Here is a 21326-nt window from a genome sequence, read left to right as displayed (position 1 = left end):
CTGTCGGGGCTTGGAATGCTTAGTGGGGCCAGGGGCGCCCACCTGGGAAGTAGAGCGCCGACCGCGCTGGAGGTGGGAGTCACAGGCACCACTGGCTTAGAGTCCGCTGGAGCTTGTCTTGGGGAGGATGCAGCGCTGTAGCTCTCGGCGTTGAAATGGTGGTCGTCGGACCCGGCCGTCTCAATCGAAGACCCCGTGCAGATGAGGGGGAGGCATGGGGGGGGCGGCAGGTACTACGAGAGTGCTGTTACATGTTGGAGCCACACTGCCCCTCCCCGCATCAGGCAGAAGGGCGCCAACGGGCCGCAGCGGCAAAGGGCCCCAGTCGCGGCCGCCATCTTGAATCACGGCGGGGAACACCGCGGAGAAGTTCCAACGCCGCGTTTTCAGCCACTCTGCCTCGTTAGAGGCCAGGAGTGTAGCCACGGGTGCAGGAGTCATTCCGCTTCAGATCCCTGCCAGGAGGCCGTTACAGCATAGCGGGAACCGGTGAAAGATCAGTCAGAGCCGCGGACCCCAACGGAGGCCATCAATGGAGCAGCCTCATCCGCGGCGCTCCAGGCCAAGCCTCCCCATCTGCGGTATTTTAAGTTTCCTCATAGTTACACTTGAAGCCACAAAGTAGCGGCTCCCGTATTAACAGAGATGAATAAAAAAAAGACAACACACAACAGCACCGCAGCCGAACAGCCAAACAGCCAGCCACTTGGTCCACTTGGGTGCGCGCGCGGGTGCGCAGGCACGGGACCTGATGTAGTCTGTCGGGAAGTGGGGTCGGGGCTTGAGAGCGGGCTCAGTTAACTAGAGAAGATGGAAAAAGAAGCGTAAGCAACGCAACCAAACGTAAACCAAACATAATGTCCACAATGAGAGCGTAGGCAAGAGCTCCTGAGCACCACTCACAGGCACAGGTTTCCACAAATGAAGTAAACAGCGTCTTCCTCTCGCCGACGGCACTCGCTGGAGCGGCTTTAATCCGCAAAGCAGAGTCGCCAGCTAAACAGCCAGCCACTTGGTCCACTTGGGTATGACTTACCTCAGGTCTAGTTTTGAATTCCTTGAAGGTCCACTTAGCTGCACTTTGAGCCTATACCACGTCCCAACAAAAAGTGCTGTGGTGGAAGATCCCAGTAATTAAAGCTTTCATGGAAGGGGTTAAAAGATTTCTTCACCCTATTTCAAACCCGGCTCCCGGATTGGACCTAAATGTGGTATTAACAAGACTTATTGGGTCTCCTTTTGAACCTATGCACAAGGCAAGCCTCAAAGCACTCCTAGTGGCAGTCACTTCAATAAGAAGTCTGTGAACTACAGGCCTTTTCAATTCTAGACCCTTTCGTTACAATTCAGAGATAAGATGGTTCTGTGCACTCACCCACAGTTTGCGCCCAATTTTATTTCTAAGTTCCATGGGAACCAGTCAATAGAACTACCCACATTCTTCCCGAACCCGACTAACGTGGTGGAGAGAAGCCTGCACATACTGGATGTATGCAGGGCAGTCATGTACTATCTGGAAAGAACTAAACCACTAAGGAAAACAAACCAGTTTTTCGTTTCAGTGGCGGCTGGTACAGAAGGGGACCCTGTCTCTGAATCAGCCATCTCAAGGTGGATTGTCAATATCATCACTCTGCTACACTCTTGCCAAGAGAGATCTGCCCTTCAAGTCTAGAGCACAGTCTACTCTGGGCACTGGGACTTCCATAGCATTCGTTGCAAATGTTCCTCTCGAGTCCATCTGCAAAGCGGCAACCTGGAGTTCTGTACAACCTTTACAAAACACTATTGCCTAGACTCTCTAGGTCTGATTCTCAGGTCGGACAAGCAGTGCTAAGACATCTTTTCACTACTATTCCTTCTCACATCCCACCTCCAACTGCTTGCTAGTCTATGCACAGCATGTGACTCTCAGCAGATTCACAAGCATCAGAAGACGTGCATTACTCACCGTAATAGCATTTCTGATGATTGTATCTGCTTCTATTTACATCTGCCCACCCTTCCTCCCCGCTCAGATGGAAGGAACATAGACATCTTACTACTTCTTCTTCTCTCTCTTTGCACTCACTCATGATAGTCATAAGACTCCCTCACAGCAGAAAAAATACAATTGGAGGGACCTCGACGCGTGAGGGATAGTGTTTCAGGCACGCCCATGTCGACGTCCTCTTTCGATCCTCAAAAGACAAGCTGCAATACTCTGAGGTTACCACTAGATGTGGGACTATATGCACAGCATGTGAATCTAAGCAGATACAATCAGGAATGCTATTACGCTAAGTAATGCATGTCTTTTTACTGAGTATTGTGCAATAGTATCACCTGCTTGTTCCATTTTTTAGTGGTTTAAGGCCTAGAATTATTTTTTGTATTTGGATACATTCCTTTTTAAATTGTATTATTGTGTGCTTCACTCTGTAGATTTATTGTGCAGCGCTGATCCCACTCACTCTGGTTAGAATAGGCTTGATTGCTCTCCACTTTTACCTTGATTGAGTTATTGTTAACCTCTCAGAGTTCCCCTGTTCACTATAACTAGGGTGGCCTCCTAAAACCTGTCCACTAGGCCAGATTCTAGAAATCATTCTTAACAGTAAGTAATATGTTCATTGGATTCAATAAACACAACCTTGCATGTATGTTCCTGATGTCTTCGGCACATGGGTAGTTTACAATTCCTATATGTCATGTTTGAGCATGGTCTCTTGAGCTAGGGGATCAATAGGGGTTGTTGAAGAATTGTGCCAATAAATCATTTACAATAATTTCACCTTCTACATCACCTTAACCTTCTAAAATAAAACCTGTTATAAATGTTTTTCCATACATCTAAAGAAATATTTTGACATCCTATTTGTTTTTTCTCGATGTAGGCATTGTCTAAACCCCAAGGTTCTGGTTCATATGTCCTTAACAAAGTAACGACAAGGCAGAACATTCGGCTCCAAACTGCGAACCAAACGGATACAGCTCATTTTCTATCAAACCAGTCTACTTCTACTGTAGAAGATTCACAGGTGTGTAGCAAGAGTTACCTTTTTGCAAACCCCTTTGAAGCATGCTAGAGAAGAAATATGGCCATCTAAGTCGGTGATTACAGGCAGTTTTTGGAATGTGTGATACCGACATACAGACGACTGCACACTCGGTGCTTACCTCTATAGCCATCATATTTGTAACCATTTTCCAGCAGATATAAATATTTCAAAATCAAATATATTCCCACTTAAATGTTAGCTCTGTTGGTTACATAGTTTCCCCTCCAATTGTTCTGGGATCTGTTGAAACAATGCTCTAGTCCATTCGTTTAGAGGTTTTATTAAAGTAATTTGTTGTTGAAGAAAACCTTTTTAAAATCCAGGTTTCCAAGAACTGTTCATTTCTGTTTCTAATCTTTTGCACAATTGCCATTTGTTTTCAACTGTGTTCCAGACGTTTTCTTCTACAAACCATACAAAAACAGTCTACAGCTCAACTAACATGAAGTCGTCTGCTAAACCATTAACGCCGTCTAAACCACTGGATGCACAAGAGACTCTCAGGAAGAAGCAGGTGTGTATTGTTAAATGTGAAATACATTTAAGCACTGTATGTCATGGTCTATTTGCAATGAATATTCATACGTTAATGGGGAATTGTGAAATCGGATAATAATGGGGAAGCTAAGGCCCATTTTTTCAAATTGTACCTGACCTCAGTTGGAGGCACTGGAGATTGTTTATTTCACTTGTTCCCTCGAGTTGGTGGTAAGTCACCAGCTGGACAGAAAGTAGGTACTCATTTACAAGGCATAAAATAAGCAGTGTTACATAGCAATTTGCTATGCAATTCTGTATGTTTACTAATTAAATTTCACACTTGTGTGGCTTATCTAGCTATTTAAATAAACCTGTTCAATTAAAGCACAGCTCAGCCTGCATTCCCCTCTTGCCTCCAGGGCTCCCGCCACCCTCTTTTCTCTGTTCACTGTAAGTTCAAAGGGGCTAACTGAGAGTGCAGCAGCAACCATCTCCTCCACTCATAAAAGCGCGAGGGACCTCTGTATGAGTGCTTGGCAAGAGAAGTTCTTTCATTTTCAAATAATTGCAACCCAGGTGTATTCAGGATGATAGCCAAACAGGATATAGTTTGCTTAATACAACTAAGACCATTTTGTGTTTACTTTATTTTTTAAGAGTCCTGCAATTCCATTCCTGAAAAAGTAAGTTAATGCATGATGCTTATTTACACTATTGCTACTGTAAAACACTGAATTGTCGGTTTTTCAGTAAATTCTAGGTTAGTGCATCTGAATTTCATACTGTCAACTGTTTCATGTTGTTGGGCAAGGTTATTAGCACAAGAAAACCATATAGTTGTTTACGTTCTATATAAGTAATCACTTTGCTTGGTCAATTAATGTAGCTCTGCTTATCAACTTGAAAACTTAGTTAAATAAACACTTTTATTTTTATAACTCATTTATTGAGTAAATCGGTACATGATTATAACACATTCATTGAGTAAATCAACAAACTTATTTATTAAAGTCACGAATGAAACTGAAAAGAAATAACTAGAGCAATATAAAAACATAGAATATTCCAAAAAGGCATCGTAATACAAACGCACATCGTTGTTTGATGTTAAATGACACAAGGATAGTACCATTGTAGGCTATCCTTTACTGCTCCTAACCAACCACCACCTGAAGGAACACATTGACAAGTGAACACCTTTTAAAATGTACATGATCACACGGCCAAATGCTTTTGATGGAAAGCTTAGTTATGTGACCTGCTGTTTGCATTCATCTGTGCAACAGGTGCTCAACCCATAACCTTATGCCAGACTGCTTAACATTCTACCTCATCACCCTGTTGCTTTATACCAGCCAGCATGAAAGTGAGATGGCTGCAAACTCAAATTAACCAGTTCTCTGCCTGCTACACCATCAACTAGTAGTGTTATCTTTCTTCTTACATAATTGAGGACTTATAACAACAAACCTTCATATAAAAAGCAAATGGGTTGGGTAAAGCCATCCCCAATCTATCAGCTCAGCAATGGAATGAGCTGCCATTGAGCTTGAGATCCGAATCAAGCCTCCTCAGATTCAGAAAGCAATTAAAAACCTTCCTATTCAAGTGAACTAGACATACCCGAGTAGTACTTTTCCTTCTCTGTGTCTTGGCATCCCAAGTGTCTCGTGTTCTGTCCATTAGTTAGTCAACTGTTGTGTAAGTTAACGTCTCTATGTTGCGCCCTGATGCCTGCAGGCTTTCGGCGCCTTACAAACAAATAAATAAATTTAAAAAAAAAATAAAATAAAGTGCTAACTAGATGTTTACACGAAGTATTGATCAATAGTTCCATCCAGTCTGTACATCTACAGAGATACCATGCACTGTAGTTGGCCTCCAGATCTGGCTTTGTTCTACAATTATGATTACATTATATATTACCACCACTGTGAGAGGCCGGGCATGCAAGTGGGTTCTGCAAGTAGCCGACCACGTTTCTTGCTGGGCTGCTGCACCTCTGCCCAGCCTTTACCCTGTCATTGGAGGCAGTGCCCTGGGACCAGTTTCCACTGTAGTGCCACACCCGACTCCTCCCGCCCCAGCCCACTCAAGCTCACATGTAGGTCCTGGAAATAGTTCTTCTAATTGAGGCCATGTGTGTAATTTATTTTTAAGGCACACACGAACTGCGCAAAGTGTGGTTCCCTTTAAAAACAAATTTAAAAAAAAGTATTCGCACCCCCTGTGACTTTCTCAGTGCTAATAGCGATTAATATCGCTTTCATGGTTGTGCAGGGCTGGAATGCTGTGCTTGCTCTACCTGGCTCGGGCTTGGCCCTGCACCCCCTCCCACCCGAAAGTGGTATGTAACGCTATATTGTAAACAGTTGATAACCGTGACATGCAATGGCCATCTTGTCCACCTGAAGTTAACATTTACCCTGCCTGCAGCAACACCATACTACACATTTAGTCTCCAGCTATGACTTTCCTTTAACATTGTGAACATTTTGATTTATGAAATTTCTGAACTTCTCTTTACACAACAAATGATGGGTCAGGCATGCAATATATGGGACACTGCCCGGTGCAACACAAACTACAGTGTTGCATAGAGCCTTGCACTGAAAACTGTTTTCAGGGAAAACAAAATCTCATTTGTATTTGTTTCCATTCATGCAGCTGACCTTTACATTTTACAGAAACTTATCTCACTAATGTTTTCAGCGGTACATAGAAAATGCTGTTTTGTATGTGTTGTGTATATAAGGAACTCATGGCGGCAACAGTAAAGACAGACACAAGGGATCACAGTTCAAGGGTGTGTCTTAAACTATATGCAGGTTGTGAAAACACCTAATCTAAATCTAAGATGGGAGCAAGTGTTGACCATCAAATGAAAATAAGGCAGCCCTAGTGGCGTATCAAATAAAAAGGGCCTATACTAAGAAACCTATTGCCAAACCTTACATATGATACAAAAAGATTGTGGGATGGTTTTCAAGAACAGAAATAATTGTTCACAGATATGTCAGGATGCGCTAGCTTGGATCGCCCTTTCCCATGTTTCGAGCACAGGGTAAAGTGGGAACTTGGAACACAGTACACTCTTGAGCTTCCCCAGCACGAGACAACAGTTCCACTTCAGCTATCAGGGCCGTTGATGGCCAAGTCTGGTTTCTCTTGAAAGTCTCTTGCCTCAGAGGGCCTGACGTATTCAAAAACAAAACAAATGTTCCTTCAACAAAAATGTAAGTTTGTTTCCTGGTTTTACTTCGGGTATGGAATGGTAATGTTTATACACAGGCAAGTTTTTCAAAGCGCTCAAGAAGGGAAGGAACGCGGGGGAAAAGCAGTCGCTCATAGCCCTTGAATTTCTGAGACGATAACTGTTTGCGCAGGCAGATTAAGTGAATATAATACATTTAACAGTTTAGAAACTTTTTCAAGTGCACATTAAGGGGTGAAGATAAGGGAGAACAGACAGAACGATCTTCAGGAAGTGCTTTATACAGATTGTGCAAATGTGCGAAGGGCAAGGGAGGGTTAGGGGACGAAGTGCTTCAAGTCATAAGAGACTGCTGAAGTGCGGAGCGAGAAGCTCTCAAAGTTTTATTAGAAGTGCAGTGGGTGGTGGAGTGCAGGGCTTTGAGGCAAGTGCAGGAGGACTGGCAGGGGTGCCAGGGACCTGTGAGAGACTGAGGTACACCAGGCGGTCAGTCAGTAAGCTGTGTGGCAGGAGGGAGAGAAGGAAGTGCGGAGAGCTAGTTTAGCAGGGTAGGGTGAGAGAGAAGGAAGAGAAGAGGAAGGTCTTGAGGAGTTCCCGGAGCTTAAGAATCTCCGGCCCAAGACACAGGGCGGCACAGAGGCTGTTCCAGAGGGAGGCAACTGCTGAGGGATCTCCCTCCAAATCTCTGCTTGGAGAACTGGCTCATTCGCAGAAGGTTGGCGATAGATGAGCGGAGGGCTCGAGAGGGACAGTATTTAGGAAGGCAACGTTAAAGGTAAGTAGGTCCCAGGACCCAGAAAGCCTTGTGGACTATGTAGAGGGTCTTTAATTTGATCCTTGCAGCCACGGGCGGCCAGTGAATGGATTTCAGCGCCTAAGAGATGCAGTCCCTGGACTTGAGGCCAAAGATGTTCTGGAAGATTTGTAAATTGCACAGTGCTGATGCAAAGAGTTTGAGGGAAGAGGCTGTTGAAGTAGTCCAGCCTGTAGAGAACCAGGTCTCTGGAGACAAAGATGCTGAGGGAAAGTGAGAAAAGGTAGAGTGCCTTTGAGCTTTGAGGAGGTGTAGTTGATAGACTTTTTTGCAGTGTCAGAAATGTGAGTGGAGAAGGAGAGAGTGGAGTCGAAGATGACCCAAGTTTTTTGGCCTCACAGGTGGGGTAGGCACAGGGCCAAGGGAGGCCGGCCATAGTGAGAGTGGGAAAGCGGGAGCAGGTGTCCCAATGTGAACAATCTCAGTTTTACTGGCATTGAGACAAAGGTTGTTTGCAGCACAGCATGACTGGATAGTTAACAGTCTGGTGTGAGTGAGGCGGAGGAGGCGGCTGAGAGTAGCCTGAAGGATAGTTGCGTGTCATCTGTATACCACTAGAAATTAGAGGTGAAAGTGACAATCACACATGCCAGGGCAGCCGTGTAGACATTAAAGAACCAGGGGATAGGTTAGAACACTGGGGAACGCTGCAGGTTGAGAGAGTGATAGTTGAGAGAAAGGCACCAAGTTTGACCTGGGATGGGTGGTCGGAGAGGAAAGCAGTTAACCAAGCCAGATCCTGACCTTCGATTCCCAAGGTGTCGCGAAGCAGTGAGATCAGCATGTTGTGTTTAACCGTGTCAAAGGTGGAGGAGAGATCAAGGAGAATGAGAATAGAGGGGAGTGTTAGTGTCAAGATTTGAGAGCAGTTCTTCACGGGTGTTCAGAAGAACAGGGAGTGGGAGGATGAGGATTCTTTACCACTGGTTCCCCCTCTTCCGGGTGCTGACGTCTCTTTGCTTTCATCCTCCCTCCTGCGGGTTTACTATGGCTTGCCCTTTATTTACCAATCTTAATGTCTTTTTTAAACCGTTCCAGTAGACATCCCTCGGCCGGGTTCACCTTTTGTCAACACAGTTTCTTGGGACTTTAGACTCTGCCCCCTTCTAGTCAGCATCCCTCTTCCAGGTTCACTCTTGCCAACTTCACATTCACTTTTACTTTCAATGTTTTCAGGATTCTCCTCCCTTGCTTTCTCAGTTCTTTGGTCACAGGCTTTCCACTGTACAGGGATTTTGCTTGACCTCCTGTATGACCACTTTGACCTATCTTGGCAGATCTCCTCCAGCCTCCTGGTATCTGTAGTTTCACTCTCACAGGGATCAACTAGAGTTTCTCAGAGCAGCACCCACGTGGTGCCGGTCCCCTTTTGTAGCTGGTCTCCCCTTTACAATTTTACAGTTGTTTAAACTTTTTCGCTCTGCCACTTTGCGAGTTTCATACATCACAGCCCGGTTCTTACCGGTTCCCCCTTCGGCTCACCAGCTGCGATGAACCGCTTGGCTTTCCTCTTACCTGGAGTCAAGGCCGGTACCACGGAAGCAGGAGTCTCCCTCGTTATGGCTTGTCAGCATCGACACGCTCTGTGTTTACTGTTTACATCTGTGCAGCACACTTGGGCTATTGTCCTCGGTCTTACGCTTCCCTATGCAGAGGTTTTGAGGGTCTGCGTAGAAAAGGGCAAGGTTGTGTCTCTCCTTGTCAGCCTCTCCATATTTGCTACTTTTCTACTGCTCTTGAACTGCCGGGCCTGTTTAGCTGTATGGACACACAGTTCCAATGTCTACCATTAGAACAAAAATTGTTCTCCCTTTGGCATATTAATTTTCAGTACTCCTTGATGCTTAGTGCCACTAACAATTCTGAGCACATCAAGTCGCCCTGTGAGGCTGTCCCACTGTGAGTGCACGCATACACCTGTTCCTATAAAAGGATTCCTTTGTTTCATAATGACACCTTCACTCCTTTATGTCACTATTTATTCCATGTTTGTATATTGCTGAGTCTGTATATGGGCTCACTGCACTTGCCCTCTGCAGTAAATCCATTTTGCACTTTTCCTAAGCTGCTGTACTCTCCCAGCGCTCATGTCTGATATAATGTCTGATCTTGGGCAAACCCTCTTGAGAACTGCCCGTTTTGCACAAACTCTTGACCTCTGCACATACGTGCAATGTGTCCTGTCATTCCACATTTCTAACATACAGGAAGTCTCCTAACTTGCCCTACCTTCATGCCTTCATTATCGTTTTGCATGTTTTGAAATCCACTTTGGTTATTCTGGAAATGTCCCTGATTATTCTGGAAGCCTCTGCCTCTGAAGCCTCCCCTACCTTGTGGTATGAATCCATTATTATTCTGATCAAACTGCCTTTGGTTATTCACCTGTGGCATGCCTTTAGTTTGCCGCAAACCTGACCATTCCCCACTCGTCAACATCGCCCCTTTTATGGCATATTTTGACAATTTTTTCTGCACTAATTTCACTGCTTTGCCTTTCCTAACATCATCCTTCAGAATGTGAATGTCAGCATGTGTACTGCACCTAGATGGAATCCCATAATTGCAAAGACTGCAATGCCAACTAACCAACCAACTAACAATATCATCCCTCTGCATACACCTCTCAAACTCTAACCAAACACAACCACAAGCCTTAAACGCAGCAATCCGCACAAACTTCACAACAATGCAACAACAAAACAAACCACACATAGACTTGCACAACAGCACACGACGACTATCGACCGTAAAACACCCCAAGCCCAGCAACGGACCGACCGGGTTGAGGCTGCCAACAGCACATCACTGCTCTCTTGCACTTTTCCAGCTTATTCCCACTAACCCACCCCCTCTCCTCCCCTTTTTCAGAGCCGCCAGGGGACCACTTCGGTGGTGATAGTGCGCATTACAAATGTCCTTTAACATTAACAAATAAACAGTGCTGTAACATATGGTATTTTAATTTACGTACAATGAGAGAAAATAGAAATGTTTAACTTGACAATACAAAAAGATATTTTTATCTTGAAAGGAAAAAAGAAATCAAACGGTACAATGAACAAGATGAATAATGATGCATTTCGACAAAATCTTAAATCTACATCAAAAACGAATACAATAACACTAAAAGTGAGTCAATTGGAAAACTTGATTCAATTCCCAATTGTACACCTAAATAAAGGTGGCATGAAATTTTCCCTGTGTAACACGATGTCTATTTTTTAATTGGTGAAGAACGGGGAGTTCTAAAATAGGTTGGTGTCCTTAGGCTCAAATCAGGCCTATATCTGGGTCTTCGGGTAAAAGAATTCTTTGCCTAATAAATAAATAACTTCTGGTGACATAAAATACATCAGTACTGAATTGCTAATTAAGAATAATATAATTCGCAAACAGTGCTTATCAATTATTGAAAACTAATTCATGCCTTGAATACAAGTTTTGTTTTGCTAAAGATGTTTTTGTTGAGCTCCTGCAAGAAGTGTTCTGCTTAGCAGAAATTTTATTTAGAAGGCAAGTGATTTTTAAATGGCATAGACGTTTGGTAGGTGTTTTATGGAAGAAGCGAAAGTAAGTCAGTCCTGGGGCTGCTTGTCTAGATGAACACCTGAGCAGACAGCTGGACCCTTGGGTTAATTGCTTCTGTTGCCACCCGCTGATGCCACTGATGCACACGATTCACTTAGTTGCAACAAAGCATCTACTCTTTTAATTATTTTCCTGCAGTTCCTTAACATTTGGAATAATCTAATAATAGCTTCTAAGCATGAATACAGGCACTATGATTTCTCTTTGCCATGCAAGAATACATGTTCCTCTGTCACCTGTGGCATATACACCACTGCTCCCTAGCAAGCTGGTGCAGAGGAGAGGAGCAGGATCATATTGAGGTGCTTTTGTATATGTGAAAGCTGAACATATGCGTCAAGAGGAAACTATTCTGTAATTGTAACCATACCCTTCTGTAAGTACATTGGGGTTGAGAGGCGATGAGTCACTATAGAGGTTTATCATTGTGGACTAAGGAATATATAGCTTTCTGGTTTATGCTGCTTCTCTGATTTGCTACTTGAATCTCAACACATTGACTAGATTTTAGTTGGCTTGAAGGGTGTGCCATTAATGACTTGTAACTTTTCATCTTCAATGCTCTTACCACAACAGGAAGCACTAAAGCTGCAACATAACATGAAGAAAAAGAAACAAGAAATGTTAGAAAAGCAAATAGAATGTCAAAAGGTATGTTCATGTTTTAAACTTTTATTTTTCGCCTGGCAACTACAAGTTTCATTTTCTTGGTACTAAAATAATTGCTGTGCAATCCTTTAGCATCATACATATACAGTAGATTAAAATCTGTGCAGTTGTTTAGTGTTACACTTTTTTTATATATCATTGTAGATGCTAATATCAAAATTGGAAAAAAACAAAGCCATGAAGGCAGAGGAAAGGGGTGAAATCATGAAAACCTTAAAAGAGCTTGGGGTCAAGATCTCTCAGTTGAAGGATGAATTGAAAAATTCTACAACATCCTCTGCTTCCTTGAAGCCAAAGTCAAAGACTGAGGTTTGTATACTAGCTAGTCTTTTCTTTTATTTCCTCTTGTCAGAGAAAATCGTTGTATTCTCAGCACAACACTAATAACTAATATGAAGGGCTCATGAATATGTGTAAGATCAGGGTCTGAGTAGAGGTGCAATTCCAATAGAATTTAAACTTGTGTTTGAAATGGCCGTAATGGATTAGTGTTGCCTTCAGATGCAGAAACTGTTATTGTGCTCTTTGGTTTACCACGCTTCTGGTTTATAGGTTTGTACTGATGTGCTTCAAAGCACCTTTCATAAAATACATCTAGTTGTAACATGCAACAATGGTTATCCAGTGGTTCTCTGTTCCTGATATCTTAAAATGTGTTTCTACGGTCTTCCCTTCTTGGTAATCCCCTTTGCCTATTCATAGCTACCCCCACGAACAGTGCAATTTTGTAGCAGACATTTGGATTCTGGCTATGCCGCATCAGTTACTATCGACAGCAGTATGTGTCCCTTGGACTTGGAACAATCCGGTCAGGTTATGCCATGACAACCACTAATCGGAACTCTTCCCCTGCATCTTTGCTCAAATGTTCCTGAATTGGAAATATTCTCTTTGCGGTATCCAGTGAAAATGTTACCAGCAAATATGTAGTCTGTGAAAAAGTGGTGGCAAAAATAGTTCTGCGATGAAAAGGTTGCAAAGCAAAAAGTAGTCATAAAATGCAGCTGAACAGTATCCGAAAACATAGCTCTGCTGGGGTAATTGTTGGGGTTATGGAGGGTTTTGTGTACTTGAGATTGCCTGTTTTTGGGTAGCGATATGAGGTAGGGTTAGAGTAAAGATTTTGGTTAGAATTAGGGGTAAGAGTTAGGATTATGTTGGTTGCTTCAGGGCTAGTAATGAGTATTAGGGAGATTTTTCAGAAATGTGCTATTTCCTCTCTACCTTGGAGACCCTCAGCAACTTTGCTGGATTCAGAGGACTTGAATTTTTCAAAATTTATTTTTTTATTGGGTCATTTAAAGACATATAATCTCAAGCTGCAACGGAAACATATAAACCAAATTGCTTCAAAAGGAAAAGAAAGCGCTTGGACATTGTCAAGTAAACTGTCAACTCCATCCCCCCCCACCCCCCACCTACCACCCCCATGGTGACACACCGGCTAAAAGGTGGTAGTCTTTAAGATCTTAACATTTGGTTTCATGAGAGACCTTGTCACGTTTGCTTCAGCTAATTTATATGCTTCAAGGAATGGGGCCCATTCGATTTCTCTGCTCGGCAAGATCCCGTGGATGGCACCTGTGATGTTTTCCATTTCGTAGAGTTCCCTGGCTTTTCGAGCCAAGGTTAGTTCTGATGGGAGGGATCTGGCTTTCCAACTAATAGTGACACAGACCCTGGCTGACAGAAGGAGAAAGTGCTTCATGTGCGGGACTCTTATCAAGCGGCCTTATTGTTCCTCAAGCCTGAATAGTTCCTCAAGCCCGAATAGTACCAGTCTCTGGTCACAGTCCCGGGTGATCCCTTCCAGTTTCCTGACCATATCAGCACTTCCTTCCAATATATTTGGGATTTGGGGCATGACCACCACATGTGCTAGTAGTCTGCTAGGGCCCCACACCCCCTCAAGCATTGTGAGCTGGCTTGGTCCAACATCTTAGTTTTACAGGGTCGTACTGCCATCTGTGCAACAGTTTTATTCTGTGCAGCTTGTATTGCGCCGAGATGGAGGTTTTTTGCACAAGCCTACACATTTTGAATCAGAGTTGGTTGGACATCAGGGGGCCCAGGTCTTTCTCCCATCTTTTTTTCAAATTGTCAAGTCTCTGTCCTAGTTCCCCTTTCAAGGTTTTATATAGGAGGGACGTGAGGCCCCTAGTAGATCGGGTGTTGCTGAGTAGTTTCTTAAACGTTGTGAGGTCTCTTTGGAGCTTGTCTTTCCTGCTTCCAATTCTTGCAGAGATATGCACCCGTCATCCTTTATAAGGTGCCCAACTCGTTCCAATTCAGCTCCCTACCACATTTGACATCGGTTTGGTTCTTGAATTCCATCCTGTATGTGGGGGGGGGGGCACACGCAGCTCATGAGGGAGGGCCATGTCGTGAGGCCTTTCATTTTTCCTGCGCTCCTCCATAGCTTTAGGAGCGAGCCTAGCATAAAGTGTTTGATTACACTAGTGGGGAACAATTCTTTTGGGGGCCCACAGCCATTCTCCAAGCGTAACAGGCCTTAACAGGTGGTTCTTAATGGCAACCCATTGCTTCTGTGGGTCCCCTCTCAAGAGAGGCCCCAGGGCGCGGAATTGGGCTTCACGGTAATACGTGTAAGGATCCGGGAGTCCTGTTCCACCCTCCTCCTTTGGTTGAATTAGGGTGCTAAAAGAAATCTTTTCCCCTGCCATAGGAATTTCAGGAGCATGACTTTCAATTCAACAAAGTGTGATCTGGGGGTGGAGATTGGAAGCATTTGATCTAGGTATAGGATTTTGGGTAGTACTACCATTTTTATGGCATTGAGGCGGCCCAGCCATGAGACAGTGAGTTTGCCCCATCTGTCCAGGTCTTTTGCTAGTTCGAGCAGTAGCGGGGGCAGATTTGCCTCATATAGCTTCTCCGAGTTCTTTGTGATTGTGACACCTAGGTATTTTAGGTTGTGATGTGTCGTGGGAATTACCTCTGTGTTCGTGGGACAGTCGGGGTCTTGTATGGCAAGAGTGAGGATTTTTCTATGTTTATTTTCGGTCTTGCCCACCTGCCGAATGCTTTTAGTGTCCTTAATAATACCGGTATAGTTGTGGTGGGGTCTGTTAGGAAGAACATTATGTCATCGGCGTACATAGCAAGTTTGTATTCCTTATCGCTAACCATAATCCCTCTTATTGCTGCATCGTTCCTAATTGCGTTGCCAAGGGGTTCAATTGACGGAGCGTAGAGGAGTGGGGACATGGAGCACCCATGCCTGGTCCCTCTGGTCAAGTGGAATTCTTCTGAAAGTCTGTTATTCACCGACACTTTACCCTTTGGGCTCTTAAAGATCGGCTGTACTCCCTTTATGAAACGTTCTCCAAAACCCATGTTTCTCAGAATGGCCCAGAGGAAACACCACTCCACCCGACCAAAAGCCTTCTCTGAGTCGAGACTGAGAAGAGCGTGGTCCCCATCCATCCCTTTGGAGTGTTCCATGACGTCTAGTGTTTTCCTCATAGCATCCGCCCCCTGTCTCCCTTTTTATAAAGGCCACCTGTTCCGGCTGGATCAGGCGAGGCATGAGGTCTTCAAAGCATGTGGCAAGGACTCTTGCATAAAACCTGGCGTCAGTGTTGAGCAATGATATTGGGCGGTAGAATTTACAGGACATGGGGGTCTCTTCCTGCCTTAATAATTTCCACTGTGTGCCAATCGAAATGGACAGGGGGTCCTGGCCGGAATCATGTATGTGGTTGAATAGTTTAGCTGGGTGTGGGGCTAGAGTCTCTACAAAGTGCTTGTAAAAACCCATGATAGAACCATCCTCTCCTGGGGCTCCTTCCGGGGGAAGGCATTTTATTGCTGCCTTCACTTAGTCGGGGGGTATTGAGGAGTCCAGGCAAGATTGTTCTGAATCTGTTAGGTGGGTGAGACCAGCTTTCTCTATGTATTCCCTCATCTCACCAGTCTGAGCAGCCTTTGGGGCATGTATCACTGTGTCTAATTCCTTGGCGGTCTCTCTATTGACCAATAAATAATCAATTCTGGTGAATGTCTCGTGGACAGCGGATCGAAACGTATATCCCTTCTTGGCGCGATTTGATTGTCCTCCAGACATCCACCAGGTCATTTTCAATATAACTGTGTTGGAATTTAGTACATTCCTCCCTAGGGAGATCCCTGGCTTGAACCCATGTTGCTTGCCTGTCTATATGGGGGTCTGCCCATGTGTTAGTCGCCCGCTATTAGTATTGGGCCTCTAATGGCACCTGTTATCGTGGAGAGGGCCCTCTCCTTGAACTCTGCCTGACCTTGATTAGGCAGGTAGACCCCTGCCAGGGTAATCGGCATGCTTTCCTGTTCGCCTCGCACTACCAGAAGTCTACCTCCCATTAATAACTGCACCTCAGGGTTTACTAATTGGAATCTCTTGTGGAGTATTAACCCCTCAGCCCCCTTTCTTATGGTCTGCAGAGGTCCAGTATGTTTGACCCACTCCTCTACCTCTTCGGGGTTTTTCTTCTCCCGATTCGACACTCGTCTCCTGGATAAATAGCAAGTCCAGACCCGCGCTATCAAATTCCTGTGCGACTAGTGATCTCTTAGTGGGGGAGTTAAGCCCCTTAACGTTGAGCATACCCACCCTCAAGGTCTACCATCTATGTTCGCACCACTCAAACGCGTTACCACCCGGGTCAACCATGTGTTTAATGCGTCGTTCTATATACTATGTCTCTTGTGTGCCTTTACCCGTTTGTATGTCCCCTTCCCCCTTTGAACTGTTAACAAGAAATAAACCCACTAACTGAACCGCGGTCATTAAGTTTGTCCTAGGTCCTTGGGGTAGAGACACCCCCTTGGGTTTGAGGGCCACTAGGTTTAGGACTCTCCCATCGCGGGACACTCCCTGTGGCAATCCCTTTCATATGGTAAGCAAGTCTTGTGTGAGTGTTTGGCGTCCAGGGTCCGCTTTACCTTATCATGGTGGCTCGGTTGGAAATTCTGTATTTAGTTTGCCATACTTTCTGCCCCCCTTGTCTGTCTTCCGCCATCGTGGAGGCCCTTCTACGGCTTGTGCTTCAGACGTCTGGGAATTCGTGGGGCCCGTCGGGCCCTCTCTTCGTTTAGTTTTGTTAGCTGATCGAGCACCTGTTTATCCTCCTCTGGGGAAACCACTCTATAATCCTCACCTTGTTATATTCGAAAGTCAAATCGAAGGGGTAGCCCCACCTGTAGCCATATGGCTTTCTTTGTTAGCCACGACGTGAGTGGTCTACACGCTCTTCTTCTTCCCAGTGTGAAGTTTGACAAGTCTTGAAATATCTTTATTTTGGATCCCAGAAACTGAATGTCTTTGGCCTGCTTGGCTTTGAGAAAGTTCTCTGACTTCTCTCTGTAGCTAAGAAACTTAACTACTATTGAATGAGGGCCTCCTCTGAAAGCTCAACCCCCCTCAATAGGCTCTTTCAATGTTCACTATTTTGCCACCATCTGTCGCAAATAGCTGGTTCACCATTTCCTGAATCATTCTTTTTGACGTGGCCCAGCGTTTCACCTTCCTTCTCCTATATGCCCAGGATTCGTAGGTTAGATCTTCTCTCCCTATTCTCCAGGTCATCAAGCTTGAGAGTGAGCTCTTCTTCTCTCAGTTCTATGGCAGTCATCCTAGCATTGAGCTTCATTTCTACTAGATCTGCGTTGATTTGGTTATGTTCTAAATTCTCAACTTTTTCTTCAATGCGGTCCTCTTTTCCTCTTATTTCCGTAATTGTTGTTTGCATATCTGATCGTAGCGCTCGGATTCCCGCAATGTCTTCCTTCGTGGCCGCCGTAGCCATTTTGGTGTCTTCTAGTCCTGAAGTCTCTTTCCTTCAGTATTGCTGCAGTCTGTCCAAACTTCTTCCAACCAATGACGGTGTCGTGGCCTTTCCCGTTCTTAGAGGCTTCACGTCAGTATTATGGGGTCGTTTCCCTCTCGCATCGGTTTTGTTTTCCAGGGCTGTTGTCTTTGTCCCTATATTCAGGGGGCGGGGCACAATGACACTCACGTGGTGTATCAATTCTGGGTGCCCCACGGGCCTGCTTATTATGTAAGATATTTCCTCGAATAGCACTGAGGTTCACCCACTGCCTCTTCGTCCATTCCTGTGGCTAGCAGTGTTCTTGGTGGCTCCTCCAGGGGTATGCACATTTATGGTGCCCTTCAATGCCCCTGGTGATTAATATCTATTGATGGTGGTGGCGTGTAATCACTGGGCGGCATCAGCAGTGTTTCCAGATAATGTTTCCACACTCTGATTCTCCCCTTCTCTTATGTGGGTCTTGCTGCCTTTTCCCACCTGGAAGAGGACGGGGGTGGGAGGGGTGTCCGGGTGGTGGGTTTATGCAGTTTGCAGGGGTCCCAACCGGGGGATTATCTCACACCCTTCAAGGTGCTCAGTGGGGAGAGGAAGCGCCTCTCACCTTCGTATCCGTTGCTGCTGTGCTTCCTTCCGACCCCTTTCTTACTGGGTAGAAACCTCCTTTGATCATCCAGCGGGGTTGTGTCTTGACTACTGCCGGCACGCTGATCCGGCCTGCCCCGTAGTCAGAAGCGGCCCACCGCGGGTCCACTGGGTGTTGGCTGGGACCCGGCTGTACCTTGCTGCTTTTCTTCAGGAAAGTTCAGATGCAGCTCTCCTTCTTTCTCGGTTGTCACCCTGTGGTGTGCTCTGGTTGATACACGCGGGTTGCCCGCACGCCCTCGGCCTTGCGGGGCCCCTCCGATGGGTAAGTCCCCTTTCTCGCCTTCTGTACAGAGGGGGGCTTTGTCTGTGGTTCTGCCTACCTCCCTGTTTGGGGCAGCAGTTGTTTTGCAGTTGAGCAGGGGGGGGACACTGCACCGCCTGTGCTCCCACTTTTGCTGCAGTGTCTCTCCACGTTCACTACGTGGCGGTGGCACAACGTTTCGATGGCCTTGCTTGGTTTGGGTACTTCTCTGTTAAAGGGGCTTTCCGGCAGTCGGCGCAAAGCGGCACGACTCCTTTCACCGGTGGCAGAGAGTTTCGGGCTGCTGGGCCGGGGTGTTCGCGCCTCAGTCGCTGTGCTGGCGGGCTCCGAGCGCTTTCAGGCTGCTGTGCCTTGTGGCCCTCCAATGCTTCTCTCCCTCTTTGTGGAGGCTTCAATTTAATGGAGCCACAGGGGGATCACACCCACGGGCCAGCCTGCCTCTTTGGGGGGTTGCTTCATGTCAGTCAGTTTTTTTGCTGGCAACCTCTCATGGTCTGGAGGTGCGCGCGCTGCTGTCTGGTCGAGGGCCGTTGGAGGGCTGGGGGGGGCTTGCTCCTCTGTTTGGTCACTTTTCGGTCTTCTCTCGCCCCTGCCAGGCAATCAGGGGGTCCCTGAACCCCTCAGGGGTTCAGTTTCTACAGTTGCACTCACAAATCATGAAATGGGATATTCTCTAAATCATCTTATCTGTCCCCGTTGAGACGAGGTTCAGGTGATCATCGTCGTCCGTGCCCCCTAGTCGTCTCCCGAGGACTTGAATTTTTAACCTCTCATATGTATTCTTATGTGATTTTGAACTCTGTTTCTTTTGGTTGTGGAGTCTGACAAACTCCATAAGCATCATTTTTTACATTGTGTCACACACCACCTTCAGTGCAGTGGCACAGGGAAGTCTTTCAGAATTCCCCCAGTTTAAACTACTGTTTTTAAGAGCAGTGAAGTGAAATTGACTTTGCTCACACTTGTAACTTTCTAGACCCAGTACACACTATCTTACTACAGGGTGCTGGAGGGGTTACGTAGTATCCCCTTTGTCTAGCTTCTCATGCAACAATTTTATTTTACCCTTTCCTCAATGAACGGCTGGTGGCAGTGGTTTACTTTTAACTACCGTGGTGTGAATTTACCACGAGCTGCGTTGGCAGCTACAGTAAAGTACCCACGGGTGCCATTTTTGTCAAAATGACCCCGGTCGTCTTTTTTTGCCATTTCTTTGTGGAAAGGTCCTTCTTGAGATGTACTCCTGCACGCCAAACCAGGTTTGGACCCTTTGTCCGCTTTGCCTTTGGCGGGATTCACGAGTCAAGCCCACCTCCAGGGTTTCTGGGGTAGACGGGAAGTGAGGGCGGTGCCCGAAACTCCCTGTGCTTAGTCTCCTAGGAGACAGGAATGCACTCTTAGGTGATGGGCCGGCTGGCTGTTCGGCAAGGACAGCCAACCTGCTGGGTGACTGACAGCTAGGCTGGAAAGAATGGAAGAAACCTGCATTAAAAGGCAAGACTTTTTGACAGGGAAGGCAGAGTCGACCTCTGGACGAAGGAACCTGAAGAAGAACTTGAAGAGGACGCCTGCTGCAACTCCTGGACCGTTGGTTTGCCCAGTGAAGCCCTGCTGCTGTGCTGAAATTCCATATTCGTATCGACAGAGAAGCCCCTGCAAGGACGACTTCTCCCTTTGAGTTTGTGGGACCAATCAACTCCAAAGTAAGCCACCTGGACATCCTCTTGGAGCTGGTTGAAAATTGCTGCTGGAACTGAATAGCCAGGGAGAGGAACACCAGATCGTGTGCGTTGATTTTAAGCTGGCCAAGAGCTCCAGATAGATCCTCCCGACTCCCAGGAAGCAGGACTGACCTAGCCCGAGCCACCTCAACAGAGTGCTGGACCCAGATGCAAGAAAGCCCATCTCGGCAGCCAGAAAACCGCAGTGTTCTATTTGCGGTAGACGCAAGGAGCTGAAACACTGAAGTGCCACTTGTTTGAAGATTGCAGGTTCCGAGAGGTGACCATCCCATTGCAGTGCAGGAGTCCCCAGAAGTCCTCCCTCTTGTCCCCACGACTGAGGTCCAGGAAAACCAGGATCTGCAGAGCTGCACAGGAACCAAAGTCATCTGCTGCACTTTTTTCAACCTAAAGGTACTGTACAGTCTAAGAGAACTTACCTCTTGTTGTGTAACCTCACTTTTCCTTGTTGGCGACTTGTTTTGGTTGCATCTGTAGAGTTGCTGCCAGCTTCTTTACCTCACAAGCCTAATCAGCTTGTGGCCCTACTTTGATTTCTTCTTATTCTACAAAGACTTCTAAAACATTGTGCAAGACTTTTACTTTCCTGCAAGAAGTGCTTCAGCTCACCTTGACTTTTGGAAACTTCTGTCCTGGCTCCCTGAATGACTCTTCTCTCCTCTGCTTAGGTGTTGTGTCTTCTGTCCAGGAAGGGGTTAACTGACTTTGCATTGAGGGGGTATTTTGAAAGTACTTGTCTGCTTAAGAATAATTGTGTTAATACGTGCCTCCTTCTGAAACCTTTTTTCGTTGACACTCCTCTGTAGAGTTTTCTAAATGCAACAGTGATCTATTAATGTCCCCAGCACTCTAACTATTGAAGTCACCTGAGGGTGTAGGTAGTGTCTGTGGGTTATCCCAAAAGGGTACTTACTGATTTAGAAATATTAATAGTGTGTGTTTTTGAAGTGTATTTGAGTGTTACCATTATATTGCCCGCTTCTGAAGAAGGCTTACTCTAGCTGACTGTTAAATTAATACTTGGTTAATCAAGAAAC

The 21326-nt window shown here is 45.7% G+C and overlaps 1 protein-coding gene across 4 annotated transcripts in view; it reads left to right on the top strand.

Annotated features, from left to right (window-relative positions):
* The window catches only part of RBM27 (RNA binding motif protein 27), a 1859884-nt gene that overhangs the window by 1568155 nt on the left and 270403 nt on the right, over nt 1–21326 (top strand). For all 4 annotated transcript variants that reach the window (XM_069652445.1, XM_069652444.1, XM_069652443.1 and 1 more), the window contains 4 exons: nt 2877–3020; nt 3436–3555; nt 11717–11791; nt 11954–12118. In XM_069652445.1, the coding sequence (XP_069508546.1) occupies nt 2877–3020; nt 3436–3555; nt 11717–11791; nt 11954–12118 (504 nt within the window). The remainder of the gene's footprint in view (nt 1–2876; nt 3021–3435; nt 3556–11716; nt 11792–11953; nt 12119–21326) is intronic.

This window comes from Ambystoma mexicanum, chromosome 3p (assembly GCF_040938575.1).
Source record: "Ambystoma mexicanum isolate Mex_15411 chromosome 3p, UKY_AmexF1_1, whole genome shotgun sequence".
In the NCBI taxonomy this organism is placed as follows: Eukaryota; Metazoa; Chordata; class Amphibia; order Caudata; family Ambystomatidae; genus Ambystoma; species Ambystoma mexicanum.
Note: the sequence above shows the minus strand (reverse complement) of the source record. Positions and strands in the feature narration are given on the sequence as shown.